Source organism: Cynoglossus semilaevis, chromosome 11 (genome assembly GCF_000523025.1).
Source record: "Cynoglossus semilaevis isolate Cse_v1.0 chromosome 11, Cse_v1.0, whole genome shotgun sequence".
In the NCBI taxonomy this organism is placed as follows: domain Eukaryota; kingdom Metazoa; phylum Chordata; class Actinopteri; order Pleuronectiformes; family Cynoglossidae; genus Cynoglossus; species Cynoglossus semilaevis.
Window position 1 is genome coordinate 4,182,790 of NC_024317.1, and position 15,580 is coordinate 4,198,369.

Here is a 15,580-nt window from a genome sequence, read left to right on the forward strand (position 1 = left end):
AGAGCAGCAGCAGCAGCAGCTGGTGGTGGGACATGTATTCATGAGATCATTTCAGCCGAGCACAGACAGAGTCAGTGATTGGTTTTCTCTAGAAACACAGCAGCTTTTCCTATAGTTACAAACACACACACAAAACAACAACAACAACAACAACAACAACAACAACAACAACAACTGCTCTCTTAGCCTCAGAGCTGAGCTTTTAAATCACTGCCAAAAGGATGATGTTTGTTGAAAAGTACCGACATCCATCCACCTAAATATAAGTTTGTTTTTTATTATTATTTATTTTATGGTGTGTTTATGTGCAAAAATACAAAAATACTAGATAAAGATAAAATCAAATCTGTGTTTTTTCCCAGCATCCCCTGTATTTCTCATGGTGAAAGTTCACAGTAAAAAGAATAATTTTTTATTACTTTTGTTTTCGCCCGGCAACAGCAACAGCTCACAACCTCTAGTCCAGAAGAACCAACAAGTTCTTCCCAAAACTTTTCATTCCTGGGAATGCTCCACATTGATCCGCAAAGAGAAATTGTTAACCACGGCGTTTACTCACCTGTTTACTCCCCGCAGTCGATCAGTGACTAAAGGGTTAAAGAACTGCTGTCCTACCTTTACATGCTGCAGTCCTCCCACTGTCCTCTGTGTCCCACTTCAACTGTGTCCCCGTGTCCTGATTGTTGTCGTTCAACAGTAATGTTCCTCTGGCATTGAGAGGAATCTTAAAAAAAAAAAAAAAAAGTCAGTTTGATAAAAAAAAAAAAAGATTTGAGTTGATTAGAAATGATTCTTTGTTGTTAACCCACAGCCTTGATTCTTCATATATAGAATTTTCATATAAATCATTTCAACATTTCTGGAGAAAGTGAAGAGCCAATGAAAGCACTTCACTCGTTCGATCTTTCCTATTTTTACTTCACTCAAGGCGGTTCCTTATCTTATCTGAGGAATTTCTTTGAGAGGACAGAAGTGATGGAGACACAGAAAAAAAAAACTTAGGTCAAAGAAGAGGACAAACGGGTCATCCAGTTAATGTTGTTCTTTTGTTACAGCAGGCCTGCTGTTTTCTTTAAAAAAAAATAAAAAAAATTACAAAAAACAGCCACGCCCCCATATGATCACATTACTAAAACCAAGGAGAAAAAAAAATAACACAGATGAAAAAAATAACAAGAGAAAAATACAACAATCTTCAGAGATTTTCTGCAGTTTTCTTATACTATTAAACACACAATTCACCTTTAAGCAACATTAGAATCTTTTTTTTTTTTTTGCCGGCACTCACTCACTTTCTGACCCCTGTAGCCCAGGAGCTGCTCAGTCCTGTTCTGCACTTTGGACAAAATCTTCATGGTGCATCTCCTGTTGTTGTTGTTTTAAATTATTTTTCTAAAATTCTAAACTCAGTCCTTTTCGATGCCTGATGCTTCAAATGCAGTTTAAATTAACAAATATAAAAAGTCAGAGTTCCCAGGAGTGTTGTTGCTCCGCTGCTTCATGCCCCACTGAGAGACACCAGTGGGGTCATTTTACACTCAGCCCTGGACCCTTTCTAACCTCTGGGCAGAGGAGGACAGCTGGACAATTGCAGTGTCGTCTGTCTCGGGGCCTGTCAGTGATGGACAGGTCCAGTCACGCCCAGGGTTATTTCAGCCTGTGACTATTCCCAAAAAAGGAAGTGACAACCAGCCATTATCACTGGGTTCACTCGGATTTAGAGACACTTTTAAAGACATCTTAATACAGTTGGTGAGTTTGAGCTCCACGGGAGGAACTCATCTTTCAAAAGGCTGAGATGAGAGACACTGAAAAAAACAAACAAAAAAAAACAAAAACGAGAGAGATCCCCCTCTTGTGGTATATCTGAGAAATGCACTTGATTAAAGCGCTGTCGTCTTAATTGAGTCTGTTATATTTTTGGCTTGTTTTTAAGTCTGGAAAATTAAAAAGTTCTGAGATAGATATTATAATTTTTAATGTGTTTTATATATATATAAAATTAAGCTGTGTTACATTTAATTTTATTTTATTTTTTTAATTCCCTCAGATGAACAATTTTTAAAATTTTTATTCAAACTTGAGTAGAAAACCAGTAAAAAAAAAAGCTTTGAAACAGGTTTTCATCAGACTTTTGTTTCTGCCCAAAACTAAAAAAAATCTGAAAATAATTAATTTGTCTTAGAACCTTTTGACTCACTCTGTTTGGGTCTATGTGAGTTTACCACGTACTTTTGTACATACTTTAGGATAATAATCCTGAGTACTTTATTTTAATGCGATAGATTTGTTGTTTTAACCCTTACTGCTGCTTAAATAAACCCCCAACATGGCTGGGGCTGATCCTCTTCATAAAGCTGTTGTAAGTGGGATGAGCTGAGCTCCTTTTTGTGGTGTGTAACAAACTAACGTGTTGTGGCGCTGGAGGCATTCTTTCAAAAAAGCAACGATGGAAATGACTTCAAGTAACTGTTTGAATATCCCTGTGTAAATATTTGATTATAAAATCAGACACAGATTTGGCCGTTTGAATTCAGTCCTACTAAAAAGGTTTTCAAAATTCTAAAAAAAAAAAATGTAATGAAAAAATGTACAAGGACAGATCTGGACTGCAGGCAGGTCAGACAATCACAACATTCCACGCCTAAAAATCCATTCAGCCAAGTCAAGCCTTATATTGAAAATTATAAGAATAAAAAAAAAGTTATTGCTGCATCAGTAACAGTATTTATAAAAACTCCAGCATGGAGCCTTACAGCTCTGATTAAAAATTATAAGAATAAAAAAAAAGCAATAAGTTATTGCTGCATCAGTAGCAGTATTTATAAAAACTCCAGTATGGAGCCTTACAGCTCTCTAAATCTGTTTCTAAAATTAAGGGCTCTGTGTCCACATGTGGCGGAGGTTATTCTGAGGTTGGCTTTAAGATGCTGATCCATTTATTGAAAAGTGACGACGCAGTGAGCTGACACAGCCACGCGACACACACACTCACTCTTCCCATGTCAGTGTGTCAAACTGTTAACGTATGATCAGTCACTGCAGCTGATCTGAAGAACGACACACACTGATGGAGTAAGGAGAGACTTTCAGAATGACATTAAATGAAACTGTGAGGAGCTTTAAACAGAGGAGACATTCATTCAGGCTGAGTCTTAATCTCTAGAGACTAGATTCTTTTCTTTTTTAATCTTTTCTCAGATGTAGACAACAGGACAGAGCATTACCTTAGCTGTTTTCCCCACGGTCAGATGGCCTCCGCAGCAGACGACCGATACCTGGGCTCAGGGCCCAGTGGAGACGGAATTCATCCGGCAGGCGATGAGTCTGAGTCTGAGTCTGACTCTGACTCTGACAGCATCCTCTCTGACGACTCCGTGCTTCCAGTCTACACACCAGAGACGAAAGACAGGTGTGCAGCAGGTTCCACTCTGTATTCAGCCTGTGCTCGTAACGAAGTCTTCTCTTTACGGAGGGTTCTGGAGAGAGGGGTGACAAAGGAGGAGGTCATGGAGCTGGACATCAACGGCTGGGTGAGTGATCACCACTAAATACAGAAATAAATAAATACAGAAATAATAATTGTAATTTCAAACAGAATGGCCTGATGGTGGCGTGCTGCAAAGGTTTTGTGGAAGTTGTTTACGGGCTCCACAGTTGTCCTTTCATCGACATAAACCACCAGGACAACGAAGGCAACACTGCTCTGATGATCGCAGCCCAAGCAGGTGAGGACAAATAAAAGTTATTTTTGATCAGGCAAAAACAAAGACTAAAAAAACCAACATAGAAAAAAAAATCAACATGGAAATGTATGTAGGATGTTGTTACTGACACATCAACTGATATATTTCCTTTTTTAATTAAGCAAAAGATATGAAAGAAATGTCGTCAGCAATAATGGATACTAAATTTAAAAATTCAAAATTCTTTAGTTAATTATTAATTTTATAACTAAATCAAACTGTTGACTTCTGTCTCCTTGTCTCCAGGTCACGTCAACACAGTCATGTATCTCATAAACTACTTCCCTGGTATAGACCTGGAGGTGAAGGACTGTCGTGGTTTCACTGCCCTCATCAAAGCAGCCATGACTGGACGCAGCGACGTGGTGTCTGCCCTTGTTATGGCCGGTACGTAACACACACGGAGGTGAAGTGTGCAGCACGTTCCTACGAACATGATGAAAGATTGTTAGATTAAAAGAATCCATGGTTCAAATAGTTCTACCTGAAAACAGAGTGGTTTGATTTTTTTATTCTCATTGCAGGTGGTTGTGATTTGTTTATATTATATTAGAACATTATACTTTTAAAAAATATTATTATAATAAATTATATTAAAATAATATACTCTTTTATGTTAAAACATTTTGCCGAACAAGGGACCTGTGACAACTGGCACTGCTTCATCCACTTCTGTGCTGTACTATTATAAGAAAAAGCCTGGACTCACTGTGACTCTGAACAGTTCCAGCAGTGGAGGTGGTGAGAATAGATAAGGCTCCATGCTTTATCTGTCCATATCTGAAGACAGCTTACTCCGTTCTCACAGTGATGTCACAGCAGACACGTCTTAACACCGCCTCCACTAATCCTTGTCTTACCGGCCTTTTTTTAGCTGGTGTAGATATACCACGTACAGAGCTTTTCACTCTTTTCTTTTTTTAGAAACAACAATTTTCTTTTTTTTTTTTTCAATCTCTCCAAGTCATCATTTACAGGTTAATACTAGGGATGTCCGATAATCTCGCCCCACCGATAATTTATCAATGCTAAACAGGCCTCAAGTCACTAGATGGCAGTGTTGCAGCTCATGGTGCTAGGAACTCATACAGTGGTTTCTACAGAGAAATATTACCAGGCTCAACAGTATTTCAATTTGGAGGGGGGCTTCTGCCCCCTATGGGGGGTCATGGCTTTAACTCATCACCTTAGAGAGCATGTGGCACTTAACTTCCTTAACCAACAGGCCACCACTGCCCCGCCATATCAGAATCACTTAATATCGGAATCAAATAAGCACCTGCACAATACTTAGGAAGAGATAGTCATTGGTCATTTAAAAAAATATTACTGACTACTTTTTTTCCCCTGTATTTTGTTTCCCAGGTGCTGACACCCAAGCAGTGGACTCCACGAAGAGAAAATGTGCTCAGGAATGGGCACTGAAAACCGGCCGCTATGAAACCTCCAATCGCATGCGTCGCCTGAATATGCGGCGAAGAGCAGAACAGTTTTGTGACAGCTTCATCCCCGAGTGGCCTGAGCTCAAAGACAGAGTAGCCGCGGCCGCAGCTGAGAAAAGTGCCAGGGAGAAAATTAGGGAGCTGATAAAAAACACATTTGGTTTCAGGTTTCCTCGTGACCCAGAGGACAATGGGGTCATGGACCACATGGTACGCATCACAACAAGTCTACACAGTCCACTCATTTCAACAGGATGTCACCCACTCTGTCCAAGCAGTCCTCCTGAGGTAGGAAAGAGGAGGCTGGCTGTTCCAGAGCTGCTGGGGAAACACTCTAAGACGGAGCTGGAAGAGAAGTCTGTCAGTCACAGCACCGCTTCTGCTCCACACATGATACCCACGATGCATTCTGCAGAGACCATCGCCACTTCGTGCTGTGCTGACGCTGAGAGGCGTGGCAGCATCCTGTCATTAGCCTCCAGTAAAGTGGCCAGTGCATTTATTCCTCGCAGCATGGCAAGAAAGAACAGTGTGTTTCCCTCAGGCTGCATCCCTCAGGTCAGCATCTGTAGGCCCACGGAGGCCACGCCAAAGAAGGAGAAGAAGAAGAAGATGATGAAGATGGACAAGAGCAAGAAGGAGAAGAAGAAGAAGATGAAGATGGACAAGAGTTTCCTGGAACCACCCAAATGGAAATACAAGGAAAGAAAAGATGAGAAGAAGAAAAGTGAAAGAGAAAAGGCCGATAAAGATAAAAAGGAGAAAAACGACAGTCAAAGAAAATAGTAGAAAAAAAAAATCAAGACTTTGGCAAATTAACTCTTCCTCTTTGGTATAAAAATGGTTGATTTTGAAAGCGATATGTTAAATAAAATACATACAACTCAGGGATTAACTAAGGTAGAATTCTTGAGCAGATTCTGCACCTGTCCTGGATTAAGACCTGTATTTTTGGTCTTCATTGTTTTGAGACAAATAATGTCCACAGAGCAAAAGGGTGGTAAATTCTCTTGCCTTACATCGAGAAGATAACCGGTTTGAAGCCCTGTGGCTACCCAGGAGGTTCTGTTATTGTACATACTGGAATACTGCCAATTCCATAGAAATACTAGTACTAGTACAAACACAGGTATTGTATGGTGAGTAATAACATAAGCTACCAATAAATATATATATTTTTTTTTAATTATCCGTTTATTTGTTTTGTCTTCTACTTAAATAAAGACACGTGTCACTGATGCTAAGATATTACGATAACTGAGGGCTAGCATGTGTCGTCATCCATCTTGTGAGGAATAATAAATGGTTTAAATTTGTGGAGTTTACACGTTCTCCCTGTGTCTACACATGTTTTCTCCATGTACTGCTGCTTTACCACAGTCATATAACATGAAGAATTAGTTTTATTGCACACTGGTAATTAACCGTGGTCGTTTATTTTTTTATATGTAGCTCCGGGATGTTCTGGTTGCGACTTGTCTAGCGGTTTTAGATTTATTATATTTTTAGATAATATTTTTGTAGAAAGAGAGGAGGCAGGGAACTGAGAGAGTCTAAAATGTATGTAGTTATACGGTTGTGTTTTTATCGCAGTTATTACAGTAGATAAATAGTTACACTCTGTGACTTACTTACCCCGTCCTGCTTGTGCGTGTCCCCTGTGAACTGCTGTTCTGTGCCTCACCTCTGGAATCTCCCCCCCTCTGCCTCAGTGTGTGTGTGTGGGTGTGTGTGGGTGTGTGTACTGCAGCCTGCTGGAGGATCATGTTAGTAGCCTGACAGGCTGCCGTAACTGTCATCCCTACCGTCTCACTTCACTGCATCTACAACCCGCAAACCAAAACTCCTACAAATGCGATGAACCGGGACTTCATAGACCATGGCTAACCTTCGAATATCGTTGGCCGTGGTGTTGTTTCAGGCTGTTCTGTACCGAAGCTCCGATGGTGAGTCAGTCATTCGTTCTGTTTGTTGTTTTGTGTGTGTGTGTGTATGTGTGTATGTGTGTGTTGAAGCAGCTCAGGGCCGCCGCCGCCGTCAATGTTAATGTAGCGCTAATGTGGAGCTAACGGCTAAGCTAAAAGAGCAGACCCAAACAATAACATTAGCGGTGCCGCCGGTATTAAAGCCAAGCAAATTTTCTTTAAATAAAGGGGTGGGGAAACAAAAATGCCCGCTTTTTCATTTCATGTCATTCAGACAGACAGCGTGTAATGAAAACTAACCCACCGTGTTGTTGTAACTGTCGAGCCGACCAAGCTAACCTTAAACACGGCGTGTGTTTATGTAGCGCGTACTGTCAGGTGTGGCGGAGGGTTTACATAAACCACCGTGTTTGGGTCTTTTCAGTTAATCGGAAGTTTTAGGACATTTTTTGGTTATAACGTGTCCCGAAGGTGTGGTATTTGGAGTTATGAGAGTCCCGAGTGCTGTTGTTCAGCCACTATACTGCATATATATACACAAACAAACACGCAGACGCGTGCTGTTGTTCAGCCACTATACTGCACACGGAATATATACACAAACAAACACGCAGACACACACTGTATGCCATCATTGATCTCGGATGGGATTTTCCCAACATAATTTAAACAAAAGCTCCAGATAAAACGGTTTACGGTTTTCCCAACATAATTTAAACAAAAGCTCCAGGTAAAATAGGTTAACGGTTCTTTTCCTGTTTTTTTTTTTAATTACTTATTTTTACAAATGATCAGATTTCTTCAAGTTGTAAAGGTTTACCAGTGAGGAGGAGATCTGTCAGTTGGACTAGTTACACTTGACAGATGACAATAATTTCGTACTGAGTCATGTTGGTGAAAGTCGTTAGCATGAACGCTACTCCAAATCATACTATATGTTGAAGTCATTAAACTCAACAACGTACATTATTTAGTGACTGTTGATGGATTAGGATAGCGCCTAATAAGAGTTTTGTAAAATAATTAAAACAAACAGTTATTTGAGGTCCACAGTCACACTGTTCCACAGGCACTCAGTAGAAATGATGCTGCAAATTTAACAGTATATATATTATATATTAGTCAGTTTGAGCGGTGATCCTCGGTTTAGATGGCAAATGTTGTGCCTCTACATTATACTTAGAGGTGGGATATAATTGTATTTATATAAAATAGTTCAACATTCACACTGTTGTCAACACTAACTGCACGTAAAGGTGGTGGTGGTGGTGGTGGGGGCAGCTACGTGCACCAAACAGAGTGAAATAAGGCTTTAATTGGGCTGGAACAATTAGTTGATCAATTTGACTAGCTAGAAAAAGGTCCTGTGAGTTCACCTTGTTGTGGTTGTGCCGCTTTTGTGATAGTAAATTAAAGGTCAGTGGTTTGTGAATAAAAGAACTTCCAAATTACTTGTCGACTTCAAAGGAAAAGCTGCGTAGCTGTAGCGGTATCGTGTACATATATAAAATGTCAGCGCCTAGCAAATTAGCAAAAGAACAGTATCAAAGCAGACGATCGACTCTCCTCTGCCAATGAACCATTAACCTTGTCAACTATGGTAATTGTCTGGTCTATAAAAGTCATGCAACCTCTTAAATGTCTTAAACCAAATGCAATGGAAGTCGATAATTTCCCTTGTAAAATTTAGAAGTCCAAATACTCAGTCTCAGAGTAAGGTAAACATGCACTTTCTTCCTTGATAAATAAATCCGTTTAAAGTCAACAGTCACAATGACGCCAATTAAAATTTACGACCTTTTGTTTTGACATTATGACTGCAAACTACGCCAGTTGTCGTAAACCTTGTCCCCACTGCTGCATTCCTGTGGTGATCCAGCTAGGTTATTTTAATTGCCCCTTAGCATGGCAGGAGTGTAGCAGGCATGTGCACATGTTGTCTGGAAACTTTTATCTCATTAGAAAAACAAAACCAAACATGGAGACAATCTGTGGCATTTGCAACTGTGGATGGAAAGTATGAAATGTCAACTCAACAATTACTCATCGTCTTTGTTTCTCAAATTCTTTTTTAACCTTGTTTTGGTCGCTCATCATGACCACCAGCATCTGCCAAGTAGGTGTTGGCATTGTGTGACTCAGTACCACAGAACATGTTGTAACACATGAACTCCTATTGTGATGCAGAGGGCGAGGGAGTTCGTCTTTCTGCATGTGTCTTTGGCTGCAGCGACATTCCACGCACGTATTGGTTCTCTACCGAGAGTCTTAGAATTAATTACTAGAAGTAACATCATGTTCTCATATAATGTTGTTGTTCTAGAGTACACAGACAAGTCTGGGGCTAATTATTTCTCCTGTGTGATCTTACAAGACTGTATTTTCATTTCTTCTCGTAAATCTTTTATGAGTCTGTCTGTTTGGGATATTTGTCTGTCACTCGCGTCAAATTTAGATGATGTTTACTATATGGTCCTGCATAACTAAGAACACAGTTCCTCTAATGATAGTGTTTTGTGACAGTAAATTCACAGCCTGTACCACAGTGTCGAAGATCAAAAGCCCGTCACATTTAACAGCGGTCTCCCTGTTTTCACAGCACTTTGGTGTAACTGCACCACTGCCGAATGTGAGAAGACTGGATCGCTGTGTGAGACCGACGGAGCCTGCATGGCCTCCACCTCCGTCTTCGAAGGCCAGGAGCAGCACATCCGCACCTGTCTCAACCAGGACAAGCTGGTGCCTCCTGGACAGCCGTTCTACTGCCGCGGGGCAGAGGGCTACGTCAACACTCACTGCTGCTACACTGACTTCTGCAACAGCATTGACCTCAAGGTTCCCACAGGTCAGAGCACGCAAACTAGCACCAAAGGTTTACTACGTAAAGGTTCCCACAGGTCAGAGCACGCAAACTAACACCAAAGGTTTACTACGTAAAGCAGAAGCAAATTTGAATTAGATTTATTATGAAAAATAACAAATTAGACCCAAGAAATTACTCAGTGAAAAGCATAAAAAATTAAGGTTAATGCAAATGCTAAAGTAGGGCAAATTTTTAAGCATTTCATTTTGATTTCCAGGAACCACTTCACCTGGGCATGATGGGGGCTACGGCCCAGGTGGGACATGGGGACTCATTCAACTGGTGGCTGTAGTTGCGGGGCCACTCTTCCTGCTGTGTCTGCTGCTGTTGCTGGGCATGTTCCTGTATCAGTACCACCAGAGGGCGTACAACCACAGACAGAGGCTGGAGGTCGAGGACCCTTCGTGCGATCACCTTTACCTGGCCAAAGACAGGACCCTGCAGGACCTCATTTACGACCTGTCCACATCTGGTTCAGGCTCAGGTAGGCTAACAACGGGAGAATAAATGTCTTAGTCAGGCCTTTGTCCACCTGGTGTGGTCATCGTCATCTCTGTGCAGGTCTTCCTCTCTTCGTCCAACGCACCGTGGCCAGAACTATCGTCCTGCAGGAGATTATTGGTAAGGGCCGATTTGGGGAGGTGTGGCGTGGAAGATGGCGTGGGGGTGATGTTGCCGTGAAGATCTTCTCATCCAGAGAGGAGCGATCCTGGTTCCGTGAAGCTGAGATTTACCAGACCATCATGCTCCGCCATGAGAACATCTTGGGCTTCATAGCTGCTGACAACAAAGGTGGGTCCATGCAACACAACCACAGCCTGGGGTGTTTTACGGTCGGTTCTTGTCCTTCTCAAACCTCGGTGTGTTTTCAATGTTCCCGTCACAGATAACGGAACTTGGACACAGCTGTGGTTGGTGTCAGACTACCATGAGCATGGCTCTCTGTGTGACTCTCTGCACCGCTACTCCGTGACTACTGAAGGAATGATCAAACTGGCTCTGTCCGCTGCCAGCGGCCTTGCACATCTGCACATGGAAATACTTGGAACACAAGGTGAGCTTCGTGGAAGTCAAATCAACATGTAGTGTGCCTTCCTCACCAGCAGGGGGGTATAACTACAGTTGAGACATGCTTGTGTGTCTCCTCAGGAAAGCCAGGCATCGCCCACAGAGATCTCAAGTCCAAGAACATCCTGGTGAAGAAGAACTGCACCTGTGCTATTGCAGACCTGGGATTGGCTGTACGACATGACTCCGCCACTGACACCATCGACATCGCACCCAATCAGAGGGTGGGCACCAAGAGGTCTGTGTCCACTTATTATGTGTCAACATAAAACAACAATTCTCTGGGAAAAAGACACAAAAATCCATTGACTTTTTAAGCATCTTCAGTCTGGATTATATTGTTTTTGTTGTACTATTTACTGTGGCAAAACTTGGCTACATATTAAAAAAAAACTAAATTTTTCCAAAGGTTTAACTGTCATAACAAAACCCCTCGTTATAAAACATCTTGTTAGTTCACATCAGTCCAACGTGATTCTTCTCACGTCTGACAGGTACATGGCTCCAGAGGTTTTGGATGAAACTATCAACACACGACACTTTGATTCCTTCAAATGCGCCGACATCTACGCCCTGGGCCTGGTCTACTGGGAGATTGCTCGCCGTTTTAACAGTGGAGGTCAGCGTTCTGAGCTCATTGTTTGGATGATCCATCTGTGCTGTTCTAGTCTCTGACCCCAACACTGCCCTGTGTTATCAGGTGTCCACGAGGAGTACCAGCTGCCCTACTTTGATCTGGTTCCTTCTGATCCTTCCATCGAGGAAATGAGGAAAGTGGTGTGTGACCAAAAGCTACGACCCAACATCGCCAACTGGTGGCAAAGCTACGAGGTAGGAGCGCTGCGTTTACATGTTCATGCATCCTGGTTCTTCTTCTTCTTCTATTGTCTTCGTGACAGGCAAACTTAAGGTGCGTTACCACCACCAGTATGTTAGGTGTTAGGTGTTAGGAACCTGAGAAGGGTGCAATCAAATGTGATCATTTTTTAATGATTAATTAATTAATTACTATATATTTCAAACTTAACATGAAACACTTAATGACTTTAAGTCCCAGCTCTAACATTAACCAGTTATAAAACCAATGTAGTGACGCTGACGTTGACCTGACAGGCTACAATAATACTGCTCAATGTAGTTGCAGTTGGTGGCGGTATCAACCCAGCTTTTCACTTGCCAAGGTCTCCTAACCTGAGTTGTAGGTCTATCACTCACTGTCTGTCAGCGCCAGTTTATAATCACTGTCTAACTTTGTTCTTTTTTTCTTTGTTGTGGCGTCAGGCCCTGAGGGTGATGGGTAAAATCATGAGGGAATGTTGGTATGCTAACGGAGCTGCACGCCTGACAGCGCTGCGAGTCAAAAAGACTCTTTCGCAGCTCAGCGTTCAGGAGGACATTAAAGTCTGAGTGAAGAAGGAAGGAAGGAGCGCTGAGCCGGACCTGGACCGTAGGACAGTGAGCGGAACTGTTGGAGCGGTTCTGCAGAGAATGCACAAAAGTAGGAGAATACGATGAAGAGTGGCACTTTGTAAAAAAAATATTAGCCCATAAGACACTCCTGCCAGTTTTTAAAGCCACTTGATTTTTGTGACAAACCCTACCTCGCTTACCCAGCAAAACTACCAAGAACACCCGTGTTCCTGTGTTGTCCTCAGCTACGGCTGCCCTACCTGAAACCTCTTCTGTTCCACTTTCCACTCCAGTAACGATCCCTGGGTTTTCTCTGTAAATTATTGCGATCCACTTGTGGTGATTTTTACAAATCAGCTGCTGGTGGTTCTGATTTTTGATTTTTTTTTTTTTCTTTCTTTGAACCATTCTGCTCGATAGTTAATGATTAGCATTTGTTCTTCTTGTGTTGGAGGGTTTCAGGGTGTGTTTTTAATTTATTTTTTTATTTAAAATGACCAGAGATAATATATGGGATTTGAGAGGCTACTGTGTAGGACGTGCTTTGCCACAGATGTCTCACACAGCCCGGTGGTAAAGTAGGATACGCTGTATTTTTACAGGCAGAGAGAGAATGAGCTGCTGTTCCCGCTGCGACCTCCAGGTGAAGCAGGTCAGCAGCAGGTTCTGATGCAGTGTACAGGATCAGCAAGTGCTTGCACAGTTTAAAGTCACTGGAACTTCTGAGTAAGAGGACTTGTCCATAATCTGTTGTGAACCTCAGGTTTTTCTCCACACTCACCGATCGACACGCTTCTGTTTGTTGTTGAAACACGTTCGCAGCAGTTGCCAGAGCTTCGACGCTGCAGCCGTCTAATCCCTCAGTGTATCAGCGTGTCAGTGTGACATATGTTCCTGGAAAACACTAATCGCAGCATGCTGCAGGTTTCTCACTACTACACGTCCTTAACGTGAAGCAGAACCTGTTCTGAGTGTACACACTGACTGCAGTCCCTCACGTACGCTGATAAAAACACTGATAAACCTTCGCAGCAGCCAATACTGTCTACACTGTACATCCAATGCAATGACTCCAGGACTATGAATTATAGTTAAAACGGTTCTTTTTTTTTTTTTTGTGTTAATGTTTTATATAATAATGTCAGATGATGTCCAGTGTTATTTTTTTGCCCTGGCCAAGTACCACTACTGCACTTACACTGGCTTTGTTCAGGGGATGCTCGTGTGTATGTTTGACACTTGTGGCATGTTTTACAAGGTAACTTCTTTATACCAGCCGTTAGGTAAGTTGGCAGAGAAATCAAGTACTATTTGAATATCATAGTGCAGTGTTTACGCTTTTAAATAAAGCAGCAGCGGCCCGCCATTTCATCATCGCCACCACCGCTTTAGAATTGGGACAGATGAACCGTAGTCTTCCTGTTGTTGTACCTTCAATGAACAACAACCCCAAAGTGCGTGGCATTCGGTTATCGATTAACAATGTCTGAGGTTATTATAGCCCGTTGGTTTAACCCCTCATGAGGTACAAGTCCTTAAATCACTGGCTGTCTCTGCTGAAGTCACTTTCAATTCGGTAATGACGCTGTCGGACAAAATGCTGTTTTCAAAACAAAAACAGACTTCGATGCAAAATGTGAGCCTGAAGTCTTGTGAGGACAAAATAAAAGTCGTACATGTACGAGAATAAAGTCAGGATTCTACAAATCAGAAATTTACCACTTTAACATGAATAAAGTTGCAATATCGTAATAAACGTGAAAAATTCTGTTTATTAGACATTAAATAGATGACTTTAATTTCGTAGATTTACATATTTGTCGTATGTTCCGCACTCACAGACGTTTCGAGTAACACATCCGACACCTGAAGATCGGCCACTGCTGCTTAAAATGAAAACACTCGCAGAAACACTGTAATGTCTCTGTTTACCTTATGATATTTAAGTGACACTACTGTATGCATTAGACACTGCAAATATTGACTGTATTTCTGTTTGCTCTCTCTCTCTCTCTCTCTCTAACTTAAGTTTGACTTTCAGCCATCGACCTTTCCCACGGCTCATCCCAATGTTTTTCCGTGCATTACCTCCTCCGTGTGCACCAGGCAAACGTTAAACCATGATTATGTTTCCAGGATGTTGGTGCACTTTAGTCTTCAGTTGTATGCAAATGTACCCGGTACTGTTTGTGTGTGTCGTCTCTCCTCGTGTTGTAACGTGTACTCGTAGGCTGTGACTCATGATGTAAACGCCTGAAGGGCCATATGTGCACTACTACTGACCTCACAGCATTGAAACCAAATTTTTCTCTCTCTCATCTCTGGTGATGAACGTAGGAAGTTGAGGATTTTTCAAAATAAAAACTAAAATGTGATCATTATATATATATATTGGCATTCTTTACCCTGGAAACTAAATACTACTGAACCGACTAGTCAACGTGTTAGAGCAGCACTTTGTGATCCATTGCTCACCTGCACTGTATCGTTAGTCTTGGGTTGTTGTGGTGTCACAGAAGACAGACTGCACTTGATGCTGTGTTTTTTTGGCTGTAAAGACAGTGGTTGAATGTCATCCATATTTATACACTAATAATGTATGTTTCCCTACGGTGTATCTGCCTTACGATGTAAAACTAAACAAAAAAAAAAAAAAAAAGTGAAGGTTCTATTACCTGCCTCTAAAAGTGTGTGTTGAATCCAAGGACTGATGTGTTCAACTACTGTGTGATTGGTGTTAACCCCCAGGTCCACGGCGAAGGAAACTACTGCATCCATGTACAAATTCTGTCAGGACTTCAATCATGTACCTTCTAATATAGAGGAATAAATACTGTTGTTTTTCAACACTGTCTGCCGTTTTACTGAAAGAGTAAAATAAATACAGGTTGTTGTTTCTCTTTTTACAAAACAGAAAATCTGTGAATTCTACTCCCTCTTTCTTCTCACTGCTGTGTCTTTAATTTTCCCCTTTGACTCTTCGCTGAAGTCTGATCACTGACCCTGGATCTGCTAGAGATCTACTGTGATTTCCGAGGTGTCTATCCTGTGCAGACGTCCCTACGTATCTGGAGGCAAGAATCACACCTGCCTTCAGGATGCTTTTTTCGAACACGTCGAGCTAAT

General features: G+C 41.7%; 2 protein-coding genes and 1 long non-coding RNA gene across 6 annotated transcripts in view; 2 read left to right on the forward strand and 1 right to left on the reverse strand.

Annotated features, from left to right (window-relative positions):
* LOC112487701 (uncharacterized) overlaps positions 1 to 6,930 on the reverse strand; it is a 14,284-nt gene extending 7,354 nt beyond the window's left edge. Inside the window, exons 1-6 of one of the 4 annotated variants that reach the window (XR_003051037.1) lie at positions 6,824 to 6,921; positions 5,608 to 5,754; positions 5,454 to 5,533; positions 4,043 to 4,172; positions 3,228 to 3,479; positions 616 to 724 (exon numbers count right to left, since the gene is read on the reverse strand). This is a non-coding gene — a long non-coding RNA (uncharacterized LOC112487701). Of the gene's footprint in view, positions 1 to 615; positions 725 to 3,227; positions 3,707 to 4,042; positions 4,173 to 4,455; positions 4,982 to 5,453; positions 5,534 to 5,607; positions 5,755 to 6,823 lie in introns of those variants that run through there. The other 3 variants (XR_003051034.1, XR_003051036.1, XR_003051035.1) reach the window with 3 other exon arrangements.
* Positions 3,232 to 5,976, forward strand: ankrd33ab (ankyrin repeat domain 33Ab). Its single transcript, XM_025059867.1, has 4 exons — positions 3,232 to 3,533; positions 3,599 to 3,728; positions 3,993 to 4,133; positions 5,112 to 5,976. The coding sequence occupies exons 1-4, from the start codon at positions 3,252 to 3,254 to the stop codon at positions 5,972 to 5,974; spliced, it is 1,416 nt and encodes a 471-aa protein (XP_024915635.1). The 5' UTR covers positions 3,232 to 3,251; the 3' UTR covers positions 5,975 to 5,976.
* A 65-nt stretch (positions 6,931 to 6,995) lies between the features above and the next one.
* On the forward strand, positions 6,996 to 15,301 carry LOC103385953 (activin receptor type-1B-like). Its single transcript, XM_008319994.3, has 9 exons — positions 6,996 to 7,134; positions 9,713 to 9,958; positions 10,194 to 10,460; positions 10,538 to 10,768; positions 10,863 to 11,030; positions 11,126 to 11,282; positions 11,539 to 11,663; positions 11,745 to 11,875; positions 12,326 to 15,301. The coding sequence occupies exons 1-9, from the start codon at positions 7,068 to 7,070 to the stop codon at positions 12,449 to 12,451; spliced, it is 1,518 nt and encodes a 505-aa protein (XP_008318216.1). The 5' UTR covers positions 6,996 to 7,067; the 3' UTR covers positions 12,452 to 15,301.
* The last annotated feature ends 279 nt before the right edge of the window (positions 15,302 to 15,580 follow it).

Bases quoted from the DNA above. Each gene is read 5' to 3' on its own strand.
- LOC103385953 (XM_008319994.3), top strand. From the start codon at position 7,068: ATGGCTAACCTTCGAATATCGTTGGCCGTGGTGTTGTTTCAGGCTGTT. The intron at 9,959-10,193 runs GTCAGAGCACGC...TTTGATTTCCAG, and splicing joins TGACCTCAAGGTTCCCACAG to GAACCACTTCACCTGGGCAT. The intron at 10,461-10,537 runs GTAGGCTAACAA...ATCTCTGTGCAG, and splicing joins CACATCTGGTTCAGGCTCAG to GTCTTCCTCTCTTCGTCCAA.
- ankrd33ab (XM_025059867.1), top strand. From the start codon at position 3,252: ATGGCCTCCGCAGCAGACGACCGATACCTGGGCTCAGGGCCCAGTGGA. The intron at 3,534-3,598 runs GTGAGTGATCAC...AATTTCAAACAG, and splicing joins AGCTGGACATCAACGGCTGG to AATGGCCTGATGGTGGCGTG. The intron at 3,729-3,992 runs GTGAGGACAAAT...CCTTGTCTCCAG, and splicing joins GATGATCGCAGCCCAAGCAG to GTCACGTCAACACAGTCATG.